We start from the raw sequence: 25619 nt of genomic DNA on the forward strand, positions 1-25619 counted from the left end.
CAGACATTTTAATACAAAATAATGATCATTAGTGCCCCCACCAAGTCATACATATGTAAAACAGAAGCTTGCAGTTCTTAACAACTGGTCACTTAGAAATTCCTCAAAATCAATAGACTTGATTTTAATCAGGGACAAAATCAGCCCCTGTGATACACTGGGCGCCCTGGAGAAACGGTCTAACGCTTTCAGGACCTGTTTGTGCATTTCATGATTAGAAAGGATTGCCTGTCTTATCTCTCATTCTCAAGTGAGCGGCTCTGGTGGGCAGCTAGACTTGGGAGGGAGACTCGAGGCTGAAGACAGAGATTATTCCCCCATGCAGTAAGTTCACGGTCCATGGAGTTGCTAAACTGTACCCTTTAGCTAATTATGGTTGATTTAAAAAATCTATTTGAATTGGGCTAAAGGTTTTATTAGCATTCAGTTTCATGAAGTGGTTTTTCTCACTCTTATTTAATTATGTTTAATATCATGACACACAGATTGTAATTGTTTCCAGAAAAAGTATTTTGAGAAATGAATAACTTACCAGGTGAGCTGTGCCCTACGAACTGATGCAAGTGGAGGTGCTGGCTGTTTGGACAGTGGGGGTGAGCGTCCTTGGACGTGAACCTCGTCGTCTGCAGGCTGTGGAGTACTTAGCTGCCGCGGTTGAGACCCTTGCTTTGCTTACTTCCACACCGGCATCTTGCTCCCTTCTGACTTCCCTCTCCACTGCTAGCTTGGAGCTAAGTCTCAAGCTGCACACCACGTGGCAGAGCGCTCGCTGTCTCCTGCGTTTCTGGATCATTGTCAGTGTAGATGTGAACAAAAGGAGGGACGGGGTTCCTGATTCACTTGACTCAAGTAGCCTTTCTTCTTTTAGTGTCTGACTCATCCTTTCATTCCAATACAAATCCCGCAGCCCAGTAGGTATTTCTTGGCCATGCTGCCCTGAAATGAGTCGCGTCTCTGCAGTCTTGCAATTTATTGGCCAGTTAATGCTATGCTTCCTCATGCGGTTTTTGCGTTGATGTCCTGTTTACGCATGTTTGTTCATCTAACTCTCTGAGTTTTACATCTTATCACTCACTTTGAATGAAAGCCTCTTGAGGGAGCTGGTCATATTGTGTGCTTCTAAGTCCTGTAAACCCATCACAGCACTTTCTGTCTCGTAATTGTTGAAAGCATGTGCATTCATTGACTAGCAGACAGGAAAAACTTGGAAGTCAGCGTGATTAAGAAGGTTGACTAAACTCAATGTACTTGAATTTGAATCCAGATTCTACCACTGATTGGCGAAGTGAGTTTGGGCTTTAAAGATGGATTTCAACATCTATGAAAAGAGGGCTAACAATCCTTAACCTGCTTATTTCACATGGTTATGAGATTTTTTCCTAGGATAACATGTGACTCTGTGATGACCGAGAGTGGTGGGATCGGAGGTGGGAGGAAGTCTCACGGGGAAGGGGCCATATGTACACATGTAGATGGTTCACATGTTCATAGCAGAGACTAACACAACAACATTGTAAATATTCCAATTTAATTTTTTTTAATTTTTAAAAGTTAAAAAAATATATAAAACAAGATCACAAAGTTGATGTTTGGAATGGGCTTTTGAGAACTGCAGAGCTTTCTGTATCTGGGTGCACAGACTCGGGCTGTTACAGAGAAGATACGTCGGGTTACACAGCATGTTCTGTAATCGGATGGGTACCTCTGATTAGACTGGCACAGAGTCTATGTGAAGATGAGTGATGATAAAGCTGGAGTGATTAGTGTGGTCAGGAAATACAGGGCTTTCTGTAACACGCTAAGGTAGGTGCACTTGGCTGTTTAGGCTAGGGAAAGGCAGCGGCTTTGAAGATTTTTGAACAAGCCAAGTATATAAACAGACGTCCTTTGGAGAGAAAATCCAATAGATTGTTTGTCTTTAATAATACCTCCTGGGCCTTGCAGTGAGTCTCCCATATAATCCCAGGACAAATATTTTTAAAGGAATTGTAGACTCTTACTTTCTATGCTTCCAATAACACGGATTTATGGTTTTCCGTGTGTTCTCAGTGCTTGAACCCATTACTCTATGCCATTACTGTAAATGTGTGCGAAATAGATGTTATTCATTTTTGCTACAATCCTCTAGTCAGTTATACTGGTGCTGCCATGTTTTTTCAATGAATTGAGGTAAGAGACTAGAGCCCATATAAAATCCATATTCTGAAATGTCACAGATTAATTATATCATGAGATGTATAGTCATAAATTTCTATTTCATGACTTTCCATCAGTAGGAACAAAACATGCATCTGGTCATCAGAGTCCACTTTTATTCTTAGCTATGAATTTAAAATCAGCTGCAAAATGCAAATAAATGTCTGTTTAAATTATATTAAGTGTGCTCCAATACAATATTACTACTACTACTACTAAGTCGCTTCAGTCGTGTCCGACCCTCAGCGACCCCATGGGCTGCAGCCTACCAGGCTCTTCCGTCCTTGGGATTTGCCAGGCAAGAGTACTGGAGTGGGTGCCAGCGCCTTCTCCGAATATAATATTACTTATTATAAAAGTAAAGGAGAGTGGTTAATTTTTTTAAGAAGTCAACATGCACGACTAAGGTAAAAAGTTAAAGTCCTCTGTTCCCTCACCGCCTGCTGTCCAGACACACTCTTATTTCCAATAGAATTTTTTCCTTGGAAGAGTTGTTTTCCCTTTTTTAACCCTTAGGCAAAAACAGGAAACAAGATAGCAAGAATGAACTTAATTGGATTGCTGTATAAATGACTATTTCTGAATTAAGAAGGATCAACTCTTTGTCTGCCTAAAGGAGAAATGCTGTTTCGATTTCAGATCTTTTTTTTTTAATTTTTTCAAAATGTATGGAGATATACACCCCTTTAATCAAAGACTTTCTAAAGGGCATTTCATTTTAAGCTATATCATTGGGGTCTATTTAGGTAAACTTTGGTTTTACAAACTGATTTTTGAATTTCATTCTGTATTGTTTTTTTCCTCCAACATCTTGTTAGCATGAGTGGAAATGGGATTTGCATTTGAAACGCTAATATTCAGTATTCAGTCAGCCAAGCCGCTTCCTTCTCTTAATTTCCATAAATGTCAGTAAATGCCTCTTTTCACCTTTGGGTGAACAGTCAATAGGAAAATCAATTCTGTGACAAATGAACAGCAACATGATTTTACATATGAATTATTTAACAAAGGTTATTTTTATCCTAGAAGGGGAAGACTTAAGGTAAAAATCAGCAGCAAATTATTAATTTACATTTATTAATATTATTCATAAAAATGCATAGCCACAGGAAGTGAAGAAAATTTGAATCTCATTTTGTAATTAGTTCATGTCACAGGACTCTGTTAATGACACAATAGAAAACCATTAAAAATTAGTAAGTAGATATATATGTAATAAATCTCATTAAGCCTTTACATCATGTTGTGTTTCCCTCTGGGTTGTGAGAGATTTTGTGGGATTTTTTAACCCTTGACAGTAAGTGAACAAATTATAAATCTCCTACTTAGGGATGCAAAAACTTGCAAGAAGTCAGTCTTTATATCACTTACATTCCGTATTCATATCTAATTGGTATCTGCTATACAAAAATGGGCACAATAAAGGACACAAATGGTAGGGACCTAACAGAAGCAGAAGATATTAAGAAGAGGTGGCAAGAATACACAGAAGAATTATACAAAAAAGATCTTCATGACCCAGATAATCACGATGGTGTGATCACTCACCTGGAGCCAGACATCCTGGAATATGAAGTCAAGTGGGCCTTAGAAAGCATCACTATGAACAAAGCTAGTGGAGGTGATGGAATTCCAGTTGAGCTATTTCAAATCCTAGAAGACGATGCCATGAAAGTGCTGCACTCAATATGCCAGCAAATTTGGAAAACTCAGGAGTGGCCACAGGACTGGAAAAGGTCAGTTTTCATTCCAATCCCAAAGAAAGGCAATGCCAAAGAAGGCTCAAACTACTGCACAATTGAACTCATCTCACACGCTAGTAAAAGAATGCTCAAAATTCTCCAAGTCAGACTTCAAAAATACGTGAACCGTGAACTTCCAGATGTTCAAGCTGGTTTTAGAAAAGGCAGAGGAACCAGAGACCAAATTGCCAACATCCACTGGATCACTGAAAAAGCAAGAGAGTTCCAGACAAACATCTATTTCTGCTTTATTTATTTACTCTGCCAAAGCCTTTGACTGTGTGGATCACAATAAAGTGTGGAAAATTCTGAAAGAGATGGGAATTCCAGACCACCTGACCTGCCTCTTGAGAAATCTGTATGCAGGTCAGGAAGCAACAGTTAGAACTGGACATGGAACAACAGACTGGTTCCAAATAGAAAAAGGAGTACGTCAAGGCTGTATATTGTCACCCTGCTTATTTAACTTATATGCAGAGTACCTCATAAGAAACGCTGGGCTGGAAGAAGCACAAGCTGGAATCAAGATTGCTGGGAGAAATATTAATAACCTCAGATATGCAGATGACACCACCCTGATGATAGAAAGCAAAGAAGAACTAAAGAGCCTCTTGATGAAAGTGAAAGAGGAGAGTGAAAAAGTTGGCTTATAGTTCAACATTCAGGAAACTAAGATCATGGCATCTGGTCCCATCACTTCATGGCAAATAGATGGGGAAAGAGTGGACACAGTGGCAGACTTTATTTTTTGGGACTCCAAAATCACTGCAGATGGTGACTGCAGCCATGAAATTAAAAGATGCTTGCTCCTTGGAAGGAAAGTTAAGACCAACCTAGATAGCATATTAAAAAGCAGAGACATTACTTTGCCAACAAAGGTCCATCTTGTTAAGGCTATGGTTTTTCTAGTAATCATGTATGGATGTGAGAGTTGGACTATAAAGAAAGCTGAGCACCAAAGAATTGATGCTTTTGAACTGTGGTGTTGGGGAAGACTCTTGAGAGTCCCTTGGACTCCAAGGAGATCCAACCAGTCCATCCTAAAGGAAATCAGTCCAGAATATTCATTGGAAGGACTGATATTGAAGCTGAAACTCCAGTACTTTGGCCACCTGATGTGAAGAGCTGACTCCTTGGAAAAGACCATGATGCTGGGAAAGATTGAAGGCAGGAGGAGAAGGGGACAACAGAGGATGAGATGGTTGGATGGCATCACCAACTCAATGGACATAAGTTTAAATAGGCTCCGGGAGTTGGTGATGGACAGGGAGGCCTGGTGTGCTGCAATCCATAGGGTCACAAAGAATCGGACATGACTGAGCCACTGAGCTAACTGAACTGATACATTCTTTGTTGCTTTGCTGATGGCTCAGCTGGTAGTGAACCTGCCTGACAATTCAGGAGACCCAAGAGACACAGGTTCGATTCCAGGGTGTAGAAGATCCGCTGCAGAAGGAAATGGTAACCCACTGCGGTGTTCTTGCTTAGAAAATTTCATGGATAGAGCAGCCTGGTGGGCTACAGTCCATGGGGTCGCAAAGCGTCAAACACGATTGTGTGTACACAAACGCACAAACGTAGCCTTGTGTCTGTTGTTCGTTTTAGTCGCTCAGTCGTGTCCAACTCTTTTGTGACCCCGTGGACTGTAGCCCGCCAGGCTCCTCTGTCCATGGGATTTCCCAAGCAAGAGTACTGAAGAGGGTTGCCATTTCCTTCTCCAGGGGATCTTCCTGACCCAGGGATCAAACCCTTGTCTCCTGCATTGGCAGGCAGATTCTTTACCACTGAGCCACCAGGGAAGACATTAGAAGACACAAAACAGTTTATAATTCTGGAGTTGGGGGTGGGGGGATTGAGTCTCGATTCATGTCTTAAACGTTTAAATACCTAATCAGCAAGATTTTCTCAAAAATTGGAAGAAAACATTATTTCTAACCCCCTATACCAAACTCTCCAGGTCCTATTCACCAGTGTCTTAGTTAACACTATTTTCTTTTTTTTTTTCCTGTTGAAATTTTAGCTGGGAATTTTAGATTCGCATGCAGTTGTCAGAAAGACTGGAGAGAACCCAGTGTCTCCCAGTGGTGTTTTTTTTTGCCTTTACCTGAAATGCAGTTGACTTACTATACTGCGTTAGTGTCAGGGGTAATTATTTGCTATTTGCATATATTAGGAAAGGATCACCATGTTAAGTCTAGCAACCATCTGTTCCCTGTATAAAGTTATTAGTGTCACTATTTTCTAAGGATTTGTTTCAGTGAAGAAATCTTCTGAAAAACCTGCTGAAACGAAGAGATTTTGTTCAAGGATGAGGATCCCAGCCCACAGGGAAATGGCTTCAGAATGTGATCATTCATGTGTCAGTTTAGAGCCCTGTATGTCACAGTTATGTTATAAATCCAGCGTGTTACTCTTATTTTGAGATCTTATGAATAACAAAGGAGAGGACTATTTTATACTGTTTTCCTTGTTAATCACGCAGTTCTGTCCAATTCTGCATCCCCACGGACTGTAGCCCGCCACCCTCCTCTGTCCATGGGATTCTCCCTGCAAGAACACTGGAGTGGGTTGCCGTTCCCTTCTCCAGGGGATCTTCCTGACCCAAGAATCATACCTGGGTCCTACATTGCAGGCAGAGTCTTTACCGTTTGAGCTGGGCCACAAATTATTTTCATGTAACATTATCTGACTGAGTCCTGAGGATAACCATAAACCAGAAGGTTTAGGGATTTTCTCAAGTCAAGCAGTTATTGGTAGCAATGACACAGTCATAACAGCTCACATTCACAGAGCGCTCATTACATTTTTAGGGCACTGGAGTAGCCCACACCTGTCCTTTTGAGGTGTGATTACTGGAATCCACTTACAGATGAGGAAGCCAACTCACTTGCTCCAGGTTACACAGTCATCAGGCAGCAGATTCAGGATTCCAGTCCAGACGCCTTGGCTGCAGAGTCCTGGTTTGTCAACCATCACATCCCTGCTCATACCCGAGTCCAAATCCCCGTGGATTTGTGACTCCGTTAGAGAAGGACGTTCAGCGTCATAACTGGCGCTTGTCTGCATCGGCCGTGTGAAAATGCCCCCCCCCCCAGTCTTTTCTTCCCCTGTTCTACTGATGCCCCTCTCGTTTCTTCAAAATTCAGACTGAAAGTTCCCACCTCTGTGAAGTCTCTCCAGACCTTCCTTCATAGACCCCCTTTTCCCAGGTAAATGGTAAAAACAAAGAAAGGAAAACTTAATAACAAGAGTCAAACTCTTGTTGACTCCTCCGTCTCCACGCCACATGCAGCGTGTTAAGACGCTTACGTGACTGACGTGTCTAGAAGTTTCCTTAAAAACAGGGCGTTGGTCATTTTCATGCAGCCCAGAGGTGGTGCCATGTGGAACGCAGAGATCACTGGGTGTGGAACCGTTCTTACTTCCACAGCTACAACTCTTACCTTCCGGTTCTGGGAAAGAGAATGATTTTCTGTGCAAACACTATTCTATAAAACATGCCAGATAAGAAAATAAGTAAGGAAGTAGCTGTCTGAAGTGGTGGCGTGGGTTGGAGATATGTCTTTTACAGCAATGAGAAGATATTTAAAGGACACCAATATGCCATCCTTTATCCTCCACATGTCAGGATCAGTGAGGCCTGGGGTGATGCCAGCTGACTCCAGGTTCCCAGAAACATCAACATCCTTAACCCCCAGGGTCACTTCTCCTCCTGGAAAGAAATGGTTCCCTTTCAACACTGAAGCCAAAATTTTACAAAGCCATTATTGGCTTTGTAATGATAATACATGTATTATTCTGTATCATTAATGATGTTACTTGTGAAATATCAAATAATGGTAAGAGAAGTTGTAAGAGTTTTTGTTACTACCAATAGGGCATGAAATTTAAAGAATGATAAAAGTGATTTAGATGTTTTTACCGTGCTGGATAACATTGCAGATACTTTTTATTCTTCACCTATTGCTTGACCACCATTTAAATAACATTCACAGTTATTAAAAAACATTCATAGTTGCATGTGCTCGCTATTCTAAAATATTAAAGCTCCTTCACTGTGACAAATACAGCCTTTGTGCCTCATAGCCTGATACATTTAATAAATCTAAATAAATCAGGTTCGGGATCATCAGGCAGGGCGCCCCGTCCTCACCTTCTGATCGTCTGTTTCTTGCCTCTCGGGTCATCGTTTTAAAACGCCCTCTGAACTTCACTGTGTTGAGAGTAGTGACCCGTCACTTGTCCTTACACGGAATCTTAACCTTCGTGTAAGATATAACCTGTGAAGATTTGTTGTGTGTGTTTTTTTAAAATGAAGATCAATAATGTTAATATTTTAGTATCCCATTTATGCCATTCTGGCAACTTTCTATACCTATTAGATTTTACTCAATACCTATTAATCTCTGTGATACAGAATCAAGTTTCATGGGATCTCTCAATAAGAGGGTTTATTCTGAGCATTAGTTGATTATTGCAAACATCAGTCAGATTTTTTGCTTATCAAGGAAGCATAGAAAGCTCTTGGTGGTTGATTCAAAGATGGTGTTCTTCTGTACCCGCTACATTATTCAAGACATCGATATACTCGTTAAGAAAGTGCTTTCTAATGCCTTGTGTGTATAGGTTTCACCTTTTATAATGTGCTTGGGAATTCAGATATTTTTAGTAAACGTTGAGAAGCTTTGAAAGGGTAGAGAGCTTTTTTTTTTCCCGCAGTGAAGCAATGACTCAGGGGATTTAGGACATTTTTTGTCAAAATCCCTCCCCACAAGCCTCATTCAGATCAGCAGCCGCTGCAAGCCACTGTCTGCAGGTCAGGGTGTGCCTGGAGTGACTCAGTCTCCCGGTCTTCCCTGTTAGGAAGGTCTCGGCCAAGGGTCACACCTCGCCCAGCTCGTCTGTATTTGTGGTCATTATGAAAAGCTGCTGAAAAGAGTTTCGCATGGAGATGAGCTATAGAATGGAGGTATTTTGTGCTCGATAGGAGGAGGGGTGTGTGGTCACACCAGCGTGGAAGCAAGCACAGCACACGCCAGCCAGCAGCAGAGGAGGAGCAGCCCCAGCTGCTGGGTGGGGATTTGGATCCTGTTCTGCTCAACTCCGTTTCATGAGGACTTGGCCTTCATTTATATATATGTTCACCTAGATATATATTCACCTATATGTCCACATATACGTTCACCTATGTATATAACGTTCACCTAGATATATATATAGCTTCTCCTGTATATATGTATTCATATACACACATATATATTTTCTGCATATATATATTGCACCTTACTTTCTTTTAAGTTAATTGAAATTTATTATTTCATATTAATTTGTTAATTACACATTCTATCATTATTCTTTTTGTACATTCACTAGGAAATAAAGCATGAATCTTCATTTATTTCATCATCGTTGTTGTTTTTCTGACTCTTGCGACCCCACGGACTGTAGCCCACCAGGCTCCTCTGTCCATGGGATTCTCCAGGCAACAATACTGGAGTGGGTTGCCATGCCCTCCTCCAGGGGATCTTCCTGACCCAAGGATCAAACCCTCATTACAGGTGGATTCTTTACCACTGAGCCACCAGGGAAACCCTAATTTCATCTTAAATTGCTTTAATTTTGTCTTTTTCCTAATACTGCTAGAACCTCGGAGCCTCTGAGCTCCACGTGGCCCCTCCTGACTTTTGCAGCCATTGTTGGTGCATTGTTCTACGTACAACTTAAAGTCTAACATCCCAACACAGAATTACGTTTACCCATGTATTCAATTCCAGGCTCCTCCCTTCTCTCTTGAATTTCCATTTGTTTTCATCTTGCCTGTTTTGTTAAAGTTCACACAATAGGCAAGACTTGTGATAGCGAAACTTCCTAGTTCTCGTTTGTCCAAAAACATTTTTTATTTCACCTTCAGTTTTGAGGGACATTTGTATTGAGTCTAGAATCCGAGGTTGAATTTCTTTCTGTACTTGAACCTGTGATGCATTGCTTTCTGGCTTCCAGGTTGCTGTTTAGAGGTCAGCTTCTCCGTAGGATGCCACTTCCCAGGGCAGCGGTGCTGGGATGGTCTCGGGGGGCTCTCAAAATCTCTTCCCAGCCAGCGGAGCCCCGGCGTGTGACGCTGACCCTGCCCTCCGTCTCACTCTTGCGCGGTGTCTGACGCTCCTCTTTCTTCCTGCGTTCCTCCCCCAGGTTATCCACCAGCTGAGGCTGTCGGAGAACGAGAGCGTGGCCCTGCGGGAGCTCCTGGACTGGAGACGGAGACTCTGCGAGGAGCGGGGGGACTGGCCCCGGATCCTGCCCCCCGGGGAGCCCCGGGCGCCTCCCCCACCTCCGTGCAGGAAGCCCGAGGGGGCCCCCTGCCGCAGGCTGCCCCCTGAGTTCTGGGACTCCACCCTGTGACGGCCCGCTGGAGACTCGCGGGGTGGCCGCCCGAGGGTGCCAAGCTCACGGACAGAGGCTGCCCCGACACACGCCGGGAGCTCTCTGCACAGCCACACAAAAGCACAGACAGCCCGGTCAAATGCTCGCGGTTCCCTGTGTGTGTGCGCGCGCTCTCGCCCGTTCTGTGGGGATACACTCGGGCCTCCAGACTCCGTGGTCCCCGGGCCGTGCTACCCCGAGGTGGTGACGGAAAGGCCAGGCCCAGCATGGACCACAGGGGAGGCTGGTGCAGAGGGCGCCCCCGCACCGCACACCTGTGTTCATAGGTCCCGCCGCGTGTTTCTTGTCCCCCAGTCATTTGCCTCTCATGCACTCTCCAGGACATAGGCTTTATTTCTCTGTAGGTGTTTGTGTTTTATGGGAATTACAATCCTGATAATGATTTACATGTTTGTTACTGTATTTTATAATTTTATGCCATGGGTGGTGCTCCCTTTCTTCAAAATACAGATTTTAAAAAATCATTTCTAGAACTTTTTTTCCTACTTTTTTTTTTTTTTTGATGTAAAGTACCTGAAATTCCTGGGATCTTGTCATTGTTTGAGCTTCGCCGTGGCAAGCTCTGTCGACTTACAGCTCGAGTCCGATGTCTTCTGTTTCATTCATTGATCGGGAGACGGTTCCTTCCCTTGCCCTGTGTTCCGGGCACATGGATGGTGAGCCTTTTATTGAAATCTCATCCTCTGACTTAAGTAGGGATTACAGGAAATGATGCACCCTCCTTTAATGAGTGCGGCTTCAGAATCGTGGCTGAGGGGGTATGCAGGGGACACAGCCGTTCAAAGGTCTCCACGGTACCGGCAAGTGGGCTGAGATGGCTGGTCTGAGCAGTGATGCGGCGCAAGACTCTGGTCCTCTCCGAGCTCCGCTGCCCGCTCACCCCTGCTAGACCCCGCCCCTGTGGTGATGCGCCCGCCTTGCTCCTCCGTGCGCTTCTGCTGGGCTGGGACTGGCGTGTCTTGCACCTTGGAACTTTTTATTCATACCAGCCTTTGCCAAGTTATTGTGCCAATAAAAGGGTGCAACTCTGTTCTCCCGCGGTGTGGTGAATGTGCTGTCGTCGTTTTCCACGGTTGCTTTTGCTTCCTGATCTGCGGGGGCAAGGAGACCTCCCTTCCTGCATTCTTCTCACAGCATCTTGCAAACTTCAGAATCAATGGATTTTTGGTTTGTTTGTGTTACAGGTTTTTTGATGTGGACAGTTTTAAAAGTCTTCATTGAATTTCTTGCAATACTGTTTCTGTTTTATGTTTGTTTTTCTGGGTGGGGGGAGGGGCGTGGTGTTGCCCCTAGGGCATGTGGAATGTTAACTCCCCAACCCGGGATCAAAACAGCACCCCCTGTGTGGGAAGGTCAAGTCTTAACCACTGGACCACCAGGGAAGTGCCCTGGTTTAAGAGATTTTTATGGTTATTCATATAAAACTACTATATAGACATACTTCAGTTGTAGGCATAGTATGTTGATTATATGGGAGTAATAATAGGCAAGTACATGAGGAGAGGCCTTCCCTTGAAAGACAGTGCGTGTCCTCACAGATTGCACACTGAGTGGAGGAGACCACGCAGAGAAGCTCCTGGGTGGGGCAGGAGACAGAGGAAGGGAGCTGGGGGGCTGAGCGTTTCCTGGGTTTCCTGGGAAGAAATGCCGAGGCGAGGCGTGCATGTCCAGAACTGATGGGTTCGGAGGATTTCGGGGACTTCTGGTGCTGAGGCTGCCCGTGGTTGTCGCCTGCTGGCCCCAAGCAGGGGCACAATGCTCTGGAGTCAGGGGATGGGAAAGGGGATGGAGAAGGGGGGGTGTCTGGGGTGGTCGTGGTTGTTCTCTGTCCCTGGGACTTAGGTGCCCCCGGGAGAGGCCGTTCCTCCAGCCTCGGCCAGGCGGGGATGCGGAAGCATCAGAACGCAGAAAATTAAAGGCGGATTTGAGACATGGGTAAGACGCACCAGGACCGATGACATCCAACAATCTCAGGGGGGTGTCACCCAGCCCAACCCCCTGACAGCTGCCTTCCGAACCTCGGCCCCTGACAACAGAGACCCCACTGTCCTTGATACACAGGCTTCCCCGGCCACACCTTCACACCGAAGGCACTCTGTGGCCCTGGTCAGATGAAAGGGGTGAACTGGATCTCTGCCCCTAACACACTGTGTTTTTATTTAGACCAGAGGGAAGAGTGAACAGTTCGGGCATTCGACCTGTGAGAACTTGTTTCAAATGTGCATAGAGCCCTAGCTGTGACTGTTTCAGTGGCTTTGCACCCGGTATTCCAATCTTGATACTGACCTGTGCCTTCTTGATAATTCTCATCATCTAAGTATTGACCCTGAATTGAAGCTCAGAGCTTTAATTGAGCTCAGAATATAAACCCTCATCTTCACGGTTCCAAACCCCGGGCCATTTGAACGTGATATACTGAAACGCTATACTTACTGTGTGGAAGTCTGTCTCAAGAAACTTGATTAAATGGTCTTTTGGAGGTTGCACTGTTGCTACAGCTCTGGTGAAGACCTGTGATGGGAACTGTGCATGAAGCTAGCCTCCCAGGAGCGGGTGGATCCAGACGACACACTGTTCTATCAATCGTCACGGTTAGGGGCTCGTGTAATTACAATCTGATCCTGACCATCACCTTCTCAGGGTACCTCGAGTGATGCAATAATAAATATTTAATATCTAGTAATCCTTTTGCACTGAAGAGTTGATGCTTTTGAACTGTGGTGTTGGAGAAGACTCTTGAGAGTCCCTTGGACTGCAAGGAGATCCAACCAGTCCATCCTAAAGAAGATCAGTCCTGGGTGTTCATTGGAAGGACTGATGCTGAAGCTGAAACTCCAGTACTTTGGCCACCTGATGCGAAGAGCTGACTCGTTTGAAAAGTCCCTGATGCTGGGAAAGAATGAGGGCAGGAGGAGAAGGGGAGGACAGAGGATGAGATGGTTGGATGCTATCACCAACTCAATGGGCGTGAGTTTGGGTAAACTCCAGGAGTTGGTGATGGACAGGGAGGCCTGGATTGCTGCAGTTCATGGGGTCACAAAGAGTCGGACACGACTGAGCGACTGAACTGAACTGAACTGAATCCTTTTGTCTCATCTAAGGTCATTCATCTTCTACAGCTAAAGGCCAAACCCCTTGAAGATTCTCTAAAACAGTCTCCTGACTCAGTCAGTACTAGTCTTCTCCACACAGTGGAGAGATTTCAGTGTTCATCACTACCCTGCACCCAGTGGATTGTCCTGCTCCACTTACATGATGGAAAAATCAGCCAAGACGCAAAGCATTCATAGCCACGATAGTATTATTAATAACAAAATTAATAGTTGTAATAATATGAGATAAAGTCCAAGTCTGAGGGGGTATTAAATGTAGTCTCAAACTGGTTCTCTAGCAATTACAGCGTTGTCAGGATAATAAACAGGGGTGCTATTCTGGGTAATAAAGCACAGAATGTTATTCCACATAAGCAAGATTTCAACAAATATGTATGTTTGCAGTATATTTAATGATGGTATTTTAATTGCTATCAGACCATAAGGTATGAATTATGATATATGATCAGGCTTGAGACCTTATGTTTAGCAATATAATTGGTATGAATTATTACCCTGTGTTCAAACACTGCCCAGCCTCATTGCTTTAAAGAAATGCTTTATGAGGGGGCTCTAAAAGCTAGTATCAAAATGTTCATAGTGGGTTAAAATGATTTAAAATGTATTTTCTACAGTGGAAAAATATATCATTAGTATTCTTAAATAGTGGTATGTAATTTAGTAGAATTATGCTACCCAATAAAAGCAACAGCCAATTAAAATCTTAGATGTGTAAATGAACCTCACATAAGAACATTACAGACTTGGACAAAACGTATATTATGAATTCCACAGTCCAGAAGTTTGGATACATTTCTGGGAAAATTCTATTCCTGCCCATTTTTAGCCAGACATCAAACTCAACTCCAATCATGAGAAAGAGCACTAGGTTATTACAACATTTGGGACTTCCCTGGCAGTCCAGTGACTAAAACTCTGGGCTCCCAGTGCAAGAGCCACAGGTTCAGGTCCTGCTTGTGGAACTAAGATCCCACAAGTTGTACCACAGTCCCACACTCCAGAGTGGGACACATTTCACCGCTAAGGTGAAAGCCCCTCAGTCGTGTCTGACTCTGCAGACCCGTGGACTGTAGCCCGCCAGGCTCCTTTGTCCATGGGGATTCTCCAGGCAAGAATACTGGAGTGGGTATTCCAGGGGAAGATCCCCTGGAGGAGATCTTCCGAACCCAGGGATTGAACCTAGGTCTTCTGCATTGCAGGCAGATTTTTAGCCATCTGAGCCACCATGGAAGCCCTTTGTTTCAACTTTTACATGTATGCCTTTAGTTAGAAGTTTAAAAGTTTGATTTTTATTTTGATTCTCATTGGGAAATTTGCAACAAAAGTCATTCAAAGGTTGGAAAAAAAGTGTTCCAAGTAAAAGTTTGATGTAATTTTATTACATTTTTCAAAGCTGTACATAAAAATCCAGGTAATAGGGATTAAAGCCATTATATTTCTATTTATTGTGCAATGGTAGGTACTCCACAATGTTCATGGTTTCCCAAAACATTAGCATTGCTTCCAAAAAACTGAAAATATATTCTTCACCCCTATTGTACTTCCTTTACATCTTATTCATAAGCAGTGACTTTATCAAACAAATCCTACAATGTTCTAAGAACCCTGTGAGTTACAAAGTTACCCACCTAGCAAGGGGTTGGAACATGCTGAGTTACAGCCTGGAAGAATTACCTTTGTGGTCTTTCTCTTTACCTAAGGACCACAGACCCCTGGGATGTTCCATTATTGTGGTTTCAGTAAGTTTCTCAGAAACCCAGAGGATGCTTTGTAAAACTGTAAAGATGACACTTTGAAAGGATAAGTCTTAATAGATTGCCTACAATACATTTCCATCACCTGTTCTAATTTCTCAGATGACTTTTCAGTTTTTTTTTAATCTATTTATACCTCAAATAGCAATTTTGTATGATCTGACAGCACAATAGCATCTGAATTTTATGTTGTTTCCTGGATCGTTACAATGGCGGAAGAAAATCTTGATGTCTTCTCATAAGAAAATATCAAAGGTAGATAAACCTATGCATTTATTTCAATTGTTGTTTTATAATAGGAATGCATCCGATGTGTCTTCTCTCTCCTTTGAATTAATCATCGACAGACATCCAGGCCTGTCTGCTTGCTTGCGTTTTCCTAGAGCCCTGGGGAGCGGATTTGCTTCAAAAGAAGGCTCCAGAGCTGGCCCGGATGACATTCTCCTGATGTCCCCACTTAGTTTATAAAGAAAATGAAAAAGAATGAAACTATTGATAAATTCCAAGGGGAAAGATCAAAGCACTAAAGAAAAATGGAATAATACCAAATTCAACTGAAGGTTTTGATCTTTGAAGATTCCTGCAAACAAAGAGAAAGAGGTCCCTGATCTAAAACAATGAGTGGAAAAGTGTGTAAACTCTGTCACATCACGTGAGGTTCTTCTCATTGAACCTGTCTTGGGGGCTCTATTAAGCTACATTCCATCAAACGAGGTCTCGTATGATAATCAGGAGAGCTGGTCCACCCAGCAGAGGCCCTACTGGGGTTCACCGACATAATTGTTGACTAACATGAGCAACCTTAATAATAACAAATGGAGCATTTTTGGAATACTTTTGTATATAAACAGACTGTATATACATTTCTGTTGTAGGGGAAAGGATTCTTCAGAAAAATTCTGCGTTTGGAGAACTGTTGTGATTCCCTTAGGCCTTGGAGCTGTTTTAAGAAGATAACGTTCCATATTTTCAAAAGCAAGATAACTTCCCAAGGAGAAGAGAAGAGACGCGGCTGGAAATCCACATGGCCGTGATCTCAGCTCCTGAAGGTTGTCAAGGGCAGGGACGGAGGGAATTTGAGGTGACGCTGCCTCGTTGCTGGGCACTGGAAATGCCTAACTTCCAGCCCCAGGTGAAAGGCAGACCCTCCAGAGCCAGAATGCTTGATGCCCAGACGCCCAAATGCCACAAGGTTGCTTGCTCACAATGACTCTAAGAAAAGACTCATTAAAGATCCGAGGTGCTACATCCCTGAATTTTGCTCCTGGCGGTAGGTGTTTGGCCCAGCAAGGAGTTGTCTTATTTGAGTCTGCAGCCCTACATATGTTTTTGGCTCACGCTGGCTATGTCAGGGGTCCCCAACCCCCAGGACCTAATGCCTGATGACCTGAGGTGGAGCTGGTGTGATAATAGCAGAAATAAAGTGCACATTCAGCGTACTGCGCTGGAGTCATCCTGAAAGCGCCCCTTTGCCACCCCCAGTCCATGGAAAAGCTGGCATCCCTGAAACCAGCCCAGAAAGGGCCGAGACCCCTGGAACAGATGAAAAATCACCTACCGGCTTCGCATGCGGAACCTGTTTCTTAGAAACAAATGGCAGCCCACTACAATATGCCTGCCTGGAGAATCCCATGGACAGAGGAGCCTGGCGGGCTACAGTCCACAGGGTCACAAAGAGTCAGACTCGACTGAGCGACTCCCCAGCACCCCTCCCTGTGGTGTCTCAATGACCGTTATCCTAGTGTTGACTGGACACTGAGGAAGAGGAGTCGCAATTCAATCCCCTCTAACAAATACATCCTTAAAGTATGTAAATACACAATGAACTCGAATGCTCCCAAAGCCTTCCTTATTCAGAAGGACCTCTCCCCCATGACTCAGCTGTAAGGTTTTGCTATTAATTGCATTGTACCTGCCCCCACTTAAGGATTTCTCCATTTTTAATCATTCTGGAGCTTAAGAACTCATGACTCACACATTTCAAATCATCCTCTACCCTCACTTGGCAGAATGATGTCACCTCAAATTTTCCTCTGGGTAAAACAGGGGGCTGAGAGTTGCCCTCTGCATTAGACACAGAAACCCATGTCTCTATACCTCTGTTCTCATAGGAAGCACCTCATTCCTCATTCCAAACATCTCCCTAGGCAAAAGTGTCCACTAAAACTCGTAATTTCTATGCATGTACTTTTCAGTCTGGCTTCAGAGAGGGTCAGTAATGAAAAAAACAGTCAAAAAATTTTTTTGCATGAGTGTTTCTAATAATCATTGTTTCCTTTCACTGATTTTGGGGACTGTGATACTTGTACAGGGGGCTTCCCGGATGTCTCAGTGTAAAGAATCTGCCTGACAATGCCAGAGACGCAGGAGACTTGGGTTCAATCTCTGGGTCAGGAAGATCCCCTGGAGGAGGAAATGGCAACCCACTTCAGGGTTCTTGCCGGGAGAATCCCATGGACAGAGGAGTCTGGTGGGCTACAGTCCATGAGGTCACAGTCGGACACGACTGAATCAACTTAGCACACACACATACACGTGATAAATCTGAGTATCTTTTCTACATCTGAGTATCTTTTCTGTATAATTTTGACACATTTAAGTGTTTTACTTATTAAAAAGTAAAATTTAATCAAAATAATAAAAAGTAAATATTGAAATTAAGTGCAGTTGCAAATTAACCAAGATGCATATCAAAGTAATGTATCTGCTTAGTCTCTCAGTCGTTCCTGACTCTGCGGGACCCCCATGGACTGTAGCCCACCAGGCTCCTCTGTCTGTGGAATTTTCCAGGCAAGAGTACTGGAGTGTGTTGCCACTTCCTCCTCCAATCAAAATAACAGCGTAATCATATATTAAAGAAATTAATTCAGCTAACTTTTGAATGAGTACTTTGTACATCTTTACTAGATGTACAAAGAGATGAAAAGAATTCCAAAGAGAACTTGAATTTTACTTAATAACTCTGCTGATAATTTGGTATCATAAAAATAATTCTGAACCTATTTGGCTTTGTGATAGAATCACCCAAATGAGTTGACATGTTAATAAGAGCCATAGAGAAACATGAGGAAGAATTCTGTGGTTTAAGATTTGGTTTTGTTTTCAGAATAAAACAGAAAAAAAACAACAACAACAACCAAGCTCTGTCCACTGAAAGCACCTTAACAAACCCTATGAGCAGTGAATCCACGGAGCACGCAGACCTAGGTTTCTAACGGGTCAATGTCACCTCCGAGTCAGTGAGCCTGGGTGGTCTGGGCTGACAGGAACGCAAGGAAGTCCTCGCAGCAACACAACACGGGAGCTGGCTTCAGAGGGGATCCCGTGGACCAACTCTGAGGCTCTTCTGTTGCAGTTATAGGAGGAATGATACAGACCTTTATATTTTAAACAAATAGAAGAAAAAATTTAAACCTAAAAAAAGAAAACTTAACTCGATTAATCACAAGAGGCAGGACCTGACACATCAATAAACAAGCCCAAGGCTTTGCCCATTAAAAGCCTAAATTAAAAATATCAGAAGTCATAGCAAATATAGACCGATTATCTTCACTTAACGGAAAGATGGTGACATTCAAAATGTATTTTTCTAAAAAATCAAAGTGCATTTTAAAAAAGGAGAGAGAGAACAAAATTAAAGAAAGAAAGGAAGATGAGGAACCCAGTAGCTGAAACAGAATCCGCTGTCAGATACATCGCCTTCTGTGAAAAATCCCTTCATGTCTCGTGACCCCGGATCTGGTCGACGACAGAAGCGGGGTCACGTGGACGTCTTCCGTGTGCAGGTGGCGTGAGCGTGAAATGGGGAGACACGCGTGACGGCAGTTTGTCGACTGTGCAAGCATCAGCTGCCGTGGTTTTACCTGGAATCACTGCTTTGGGCTTAAACTGCTCCGTCTCTTCACTCTCTGTTGCTGTCTCTGGGGTCTCACAGAGTCGGACACGACTGAAGCGACTTAGCAGCAGCAGCAGCAGCCCTTGGAACGGGAAAAATACTGAACTTTAGCCTTTCCTAAGTGATCTCAGACAGCCCTGAGGCGAAGAAAGAAAAAGAATAAATATGGGTCCTATTTGTTATTCTGTTTTGCCCTGGGAAAGATAAAAATTAATAGGCCAGCCCCTGCTATGTGCCAAGCGAAGGGGTCTGATGTTGCTCCTTCATAAGGAGCTCTGGGCTGGAACTCTAGGGTCCAGGCTCTAAGTCCTGGTTAGTAGGTAGCCTGTCTTTGTATGTGTGTTGCAGAGCAGAGAGGCAAAAGGATGTATGTGTTGTTGTTTAGTCCCTCAGTCATATCTGACTCTTTTGCGACCCCAAGGACTGTAGCCCTCCTCTGTCCATGGGATTCTCCAGGCAAAAATACTGGAGGAGGCTGCCATTTCCTTCTCCGGGGGGTCTTCCCAACCCAGGGATCAAACCGACGTCTCCTGCGTTGGCAGGCAGATTCTCTTCCACTGAGCCACCACGGAAGCCCAACCTGAGAGGATGCACAGTAAGTCACTACATGATCATTCTAAAATGTTACGATTCTCATCATAATCAGATAATCGACATTTTGGCAGAAAAAATAACCACAGTAGAATAGCTAAAGGATTTTTTTTGTTCCAACCGAAAAATATAAAAGCCACGGTCAACCCCAAAGGAGGAGGTGGCCTGAAACCCATCAGAGGCACACAGTTGGTTTTAAGAATATATACATGTTAAAATAAATAAAGCAGAAAAGTGAATTCAAGGATTCACTGTGCTGGGAACATGAGCCCATTGTCTTCAAAGAAGGCTGTGACCTTTATTCCCAAGATGTGGTGTTTCTTTCTGGATGATGAAATAGAGATGATTTGGAACTGGAAATAAAGCCCCCCTCCTTAATGAGTTGACAGTGTTAGACCTTGCCTCCGGCAAGCCCAAGGAAGAAGATGAAGAAACACAAGGAATTCAGAGTGCCAGGGTTTATCAAAGTCAAACAGGATCTTTTTCAAAACTGCAAGGAAGGTTTAAAAGATGATTTCATAGAAAAGAACATCCAACCCGACCAAGTAGGGGTATTACCAAGAGGAGCTCCTGAAATGCACACGTCTTCAGGGTACAGCCACACTGGTGGGTCCTTTGAAATCTAAAGCTGTGGCAAGAACTGTAAAGTGGGAATTTAAAGAATTCCTGTGTGAGCCTCCACAAAATCTAGAAGGATTCTAGATCAAAGCAACAGGAAAGACCCCTAAACTGCTGTCTCGGTGCACATTTTAAATACATGTGTGTGCTCACTCACTCAGTCATGTCTGACCCTTTGCGACCCCATGGACTGTAGCCCACCAGGCTCCTCTGTCCATGGGATTCTCCAGGCAAGAATGATGGAGTGGGTTGCCATTTCCTTCTCCAGGGGATCTTCCTGATGCAGGGATGAAACCTGAGCTCCCTGGGTCTCCTGCACTGGCAGGTGGATTCTTTACCACTGAGCCACTTGGGAAGCCCTTTAACTACTTAGATAGCTATTAAAACTGAAATTGAACTAGGCAGACAGCATAACTTTTTTTTTTTTTCCAAGTAAAACCATTATGTGTTTGCTCGGTCTGTAGTCGTCTTTCCCTCGAATATACTAGGGGTGGGGAGAAGAGACAACAGCAGAATGAATGGCTTTCTAAACCATCATTCCAAAGAGAGCATCTTAGGCCCTTGAAACAATCAAACAACCCATATTCTTGAGAATTTACCATGTGGTGAGTCTACAGTGGTCCCTTGGTTTACAAAAACTGAAAATTCCAGAGCTCCAGGTCCTGAGTATATAACAATCTCTACCCTTGAGTAATAGTAGCAGCCGTAAGACTTAAAGCATGCAAATCTAGCCACTGTGAGAAGAGGTAGCTTGCGGACAATAATAAATTAATTCTGAGACATGGAGTTATATGCCACCCCAAAATCCCATCTTGCCACATGGCACCCCCAAACCCAGATTGTTTTACACCTGGACAAATTCTTAGATGTTAGATAACAAAGGTAATATCTCTTTGAATAGACAAAGAAATGCACTAAAATTAATGCTGTAGAGGCTTCCCAGGTGGCGCAGTGGTAAAGAATCTGCCTGCCAATGCAGGAGACGCGGGAGACCAGAGTTCCATCCGTGTGTCAGTCCCTGGAGAAGGAAATGACAATCCATTCTAATATTCTTGCCTGGGAAATCCCACGGACAGGGCAGGCTGGCAGGTTACAACCCAGGGGGTCACAGAGAATCAGACATGACTGAGCAAGCACACAACGCAAATGTCGTGTAACAGGAGCTAACGTCGTGTTGGACGTCAGTTATGCTTCAAAAACAAAAAAGCAACGTAGAAAGAGAGGTCAGATTTGTGTTTACAGAGGTAGGGAGAGGGAGGAGGAACTGGATGAAGGTGGTCAAAAGGCACGAACGTCCACTTAGAAGATAAACAAATACTAGGAAGGGAATCCTCAACACAATGCATGTAATTAGCCCTGCTCTGTCATCCATGAAGATTATTAAGGGAGTAAAGCCTAAGAGTTCTTCTCTTACGCAAAAAATACTGTTTTTCTTTTTTTTTTTCATCTTGGATCAATATGAGGATGGTGGGTGTTCACTAAACTTATGAATGTACATTTCATGATGTCCGTAAGGTAATTCATCATGTCATACACCTTCAGCAGTGCTGGGGAGCTCCCTGGTGGCCTAGAGGTTAGGATTCGGAGCTCTCACTGCTACGGCCCCAGGTTCAATCCCTGGTCAGAAAACTGAGATCCCACAAGAAGCATTGCCAAAAAGAAAAAGAAAAATATTGAACAGTGCTGGAGACTTGGGTTTGATCTCTCTATGAGGAACATCCCCTGGAGAAGGAAATGGCACCCCACCCCAGTATTCTTGCCTGAGAAATCCTATGGACCGAGAAGCCTGATGGGCTATAGTCCATGGGGTCCCAAAGAGTTGGACATGACTGACTGACTGAGTACACACGTCTGTCAATTATATCTCAATAGAACTGAAAGGAGATTCTTTTCCCCATATTGGCTATTACAGAATATTGAGTAGAGTTCCCTAAGCTATAGGGTCCTTGTTGATTATCTATTCCATACACAGTGCTGTGCAAACATCAATCCCAATCTCCTGGTTTGTCCCCAGAGAGTCTGAAATAATGGATATATGTATATGCATAGCTGAACCCCTTTGCCATGTTCCTGAAACCAGTACGATATTGTAAATCAACCATACACCAATACAAATAAAAATTAAGTTAAAATAAGCCACAGCCCTATTTTAGAAACAACTGGAATAAAAAGAACAAATAATGAAGGAATTATTTTATCCATCCCAGGTTATTTTCTTGTAAAGGTTGCCTTCTGTGGTTTCATTCATTCCTTCGTTTTGGCTTTTGCCCAGGACCTGGCTTTGGTATGAGGGGCTGAGTGCGGAGTGGGAGACCCCACTGCCCTTTCTGAGTTGATCCCAACCTCAACGGGAACACAAACGCTCTCTTTCTCACCAAAGGGAAATCTGAGGCCAGAATTTCCCGGGACAGGCATTTCACCCCAAAGATTCGGGGGAGAGAGGTTCAGATTTATTCTCTTTGGTGGATCAAGAAGACAGCCCCAGGGAAAGCAGACGCCCCCTTGCCCAATCCGGGTGCGTTATTTTGAAACAGTCGAGGGTCACCCCCAAACTGTTTCCATGAGGTCACTTCTTGTTCGTCGTCCACGGAGATGTTTGCCCACAAGCGGAAGTAAAAGCATAAAGGACAGAAGTCCTCAAAAGGAGAAAAGAAAGCCCGGGAGAGCCAGCCACATAGTTTCCATGTCACAGTCCCCACAGCTCACATTCTGTTCCCGCCGATGAGGAAACAGTCTAATGTACAGTCCTGTCCCCACAGCTATTAATACCTTGGAAGGCGTCCAGACCCACACGGGTACCGGGGAATCGTCTGTCCTCAGCAATTGCAGCAGCGTCTACATGTTTTCCTTCTGAGCCCAAGCCTCCATGCCTCCTGCCTGCCTGCCACGTGTGAACCGTCTAATTTTCCAGTCACACATAAGCCTTGATTACTGGTGATAAGGACCGAATATTTTTTTTTTTTAACGAGGCTTAAAAAACCACAAAGAACTCGGAGTTCCAAAACACGCCATTAGCACTTTCCAGTCCTATTTTAGAAAAGCAACAGGAAAAATGTAAAATGCAGTGAGTTGGGAAGGTTTTTCATCAAAGTAGCGTTGTAATTTTAAGTGGGAGTTTTGTATTGAAACCCCCTGATGGTAAGCGTGATTAAGAGAAGCTTGGCTTCACTGTTTACAGCAAATCTTGATTAAATACAACCAAGCAAATGAAACCAAAAAAAAATTTTTTTTAAGTTCCTTCCAGAATGTTCTGCGGTCCTTATTACCCAGAAGAATTATCTTGGAGGAAAAAAAAAGGAAGGCTCTGAGGACCTGACCATCTGCCTTGGGTCCTCTTCCTCATATTTGCTTCAGTCCTTGGCCCATCTGTATAGTTTGGCTTCTCTGGTTTGTCTTTTGAGTTTCAGTTTTTCAAAAAGCAGATACCACGCCAGCTTATTTTATGTTCACATCTCTCACTGGGGGCTTTATTAAATGCTAAGGAATAATAAGGCTTACAATTACATTTTGACTCCCTGGTTTTTTTTTTTTTTTTTTTTTTCCCCTGAAGAAAGGCTGAACATCATGTGTCTTTATTTTCCTCTGAGCCTTAGGTACTTGGAGGCCCAGGGCATTCAAAACGGGACCACTTGGGAGGGGGTGGGGACTATATACCTGACCTCCACAACCCATACCCCTGTCTCCTCCTGCTCCTGATTCTATAAAAGTAGTAGGCACAGAGCAAGTATTATGTCACCAACATCAGAAAGGCAAGAAGAATTCATCTGTCAAAAGAAAATCTGTCCTGACTGCAGAATGGTCACAGCACAGCGACTGGAGAGGAGTCAGCAGGGAAGCTGGCTGAGGAAACAGCCATGGAGGCGCCCTCAGGCTGCAGCTCCGCTCTTCCTTCCTGGTCCTTCTCCCCCTTCTGCCTCCTTTTCTCTCTTCTAGTTCTGAATGAAATAGGAATGGTCCTGGATGGGGTGGGGAGGAGGGTCAGAGGATGTTTCGGGGTGGCCTTCTGCTATAAAATGTTCATTCAGAATGACCTTTCTGAGACTTCCCTGGTGGTCCAGGGTTAAGCATCTGCCCAGGCAGGGTGCACGGGATCCCCCCCGGTCCAGGAAGATCCCCCAGGCCGGCCGCAGAGCAGCTGAGCCCAAACTGCCACGACTGTGCAGCGTGTGCTCTGGAGCTGGGGCTCGGCAACAGGAGACGCGCCCGCAGTGAAAAGGCTGCAAACCACAATGAACAGCAGCCCCTGCTCGCCGCAGCCAGAGAAAAGCTTGCAAGCAGCCATGAAGACCCAGTGCAGCCAAAAATGAGCAAATAAACAATGACCTTTCCAATTTCAAGAACTGGAAACGTGGCTTTGAATTCGAGTGAACGAGTCTCCCGCACTCTTCACTTTTCACCTGGTAGAGATACCCGGTCATTCATGACTGCCAATAATCTTGTGTTTTTGTTTGCTTGCTTGCTTTTTACAATGAGTTCCGCAAATTTGCTGAGTCCAAGTCAGCAGAGGAGACCGTTGGGAGAGGAACACAGAACGGTGTGGGGGAGACGGGGTGTCCTGGAACAGCCAGGGCATGTGGACCCCCAGGGTAGACAGGAATCTTCAGTCTCTCGCTGCTGGGACCCTCCCCCATTACTGACAGGGGCATCCTTCAGGATGCCATGACAACTGACCCACTTGTCATGTAAAGAAAAGAAAGCTGATGACCACGGCCTTGATCCCACATCCACCCTGCTTTCACTGCAAAGGATTTTTTTTTTTTTTAATGCTCTCATCTATCAGAATTTGTCTCATTCCTGCCCAACACTGCTCCTCTACTCCACTCTTTTCTTCATCACTCCTTATTCTCAGCTCTTCAAAGTTTAACTCTGACACTCCTTGAGCATGTAAGGATCCAGGCACAGTATAATATGCTTTTGCAACTCTTTAGTATTCTCTATATTAATGCCTTAAGTCTGGTGGGGCCAAAACGGTGTCTCTTGTTTCACGTCTTTTATTTAGAAAGTGAGAACTCAGTGGACACTTTTAGTCTGACCGATTGCCTAAAAGCTCGGAAAAGTCCGGCACACACCTTGCCTGGTGCTGTTTGAGCAGGTGCCAGATTTAGTCTGACTTCCTTATCTATGGAGCCAGTGGGATTTGTTCAAAGTAATATTGGGCGTTTTCTAGATCAATATGGCTAAGTGTTCATTATTAAAAATCCCCTGAACACCACCTGCAAATCTGAACTGTTGATTTGAGGAAGCTAATTGGTTTCTTCCAAGTTCTTTG

General features: G+C 44.0%; 1 protein-coding gene across 1 annotated transcript in view; it reads left to right on the forward strand.

Moving 5' to 3' along the window:
* MYO16 (myosin XVI) overlaps positions 1-11369 on the forward strand; it is a 518261-nt gene extending 506892 nt beyond the window's left edge. Inside the window, exon 35 of the mRNA XM_055543007.1 lies at positions 10128-11369. Coding sequence (XP_055398982.1) covers positions 10128-10337 — 210 coding nt within the window. The 3' untranslated portion in view covers positions 10338-11369. The remainder of the gene's footprint in view (positions 1-10127) is intronic.
* The last annotated feature ends 14250 nt before the right edge of the window (positions 11370-25619 follow it).

The sequence above is a fragment of the Bubalus kerabau genome, chromosome 12 (assembly GCF_029407905.1).
Source record: "Bubalus kerabau isolate K-KA32 ecotype Philippines breed swamp buffalo chromosome 12, PCC_UOA_SB_1v2, whole genome shotgun sequence".
Classification (NCBI taxonomy): Eukaryota; Metazoa; Chordata; class Mammalia; order Artiodactyla; family Bovidae; genus Bubalus; species Bubalus kerabau.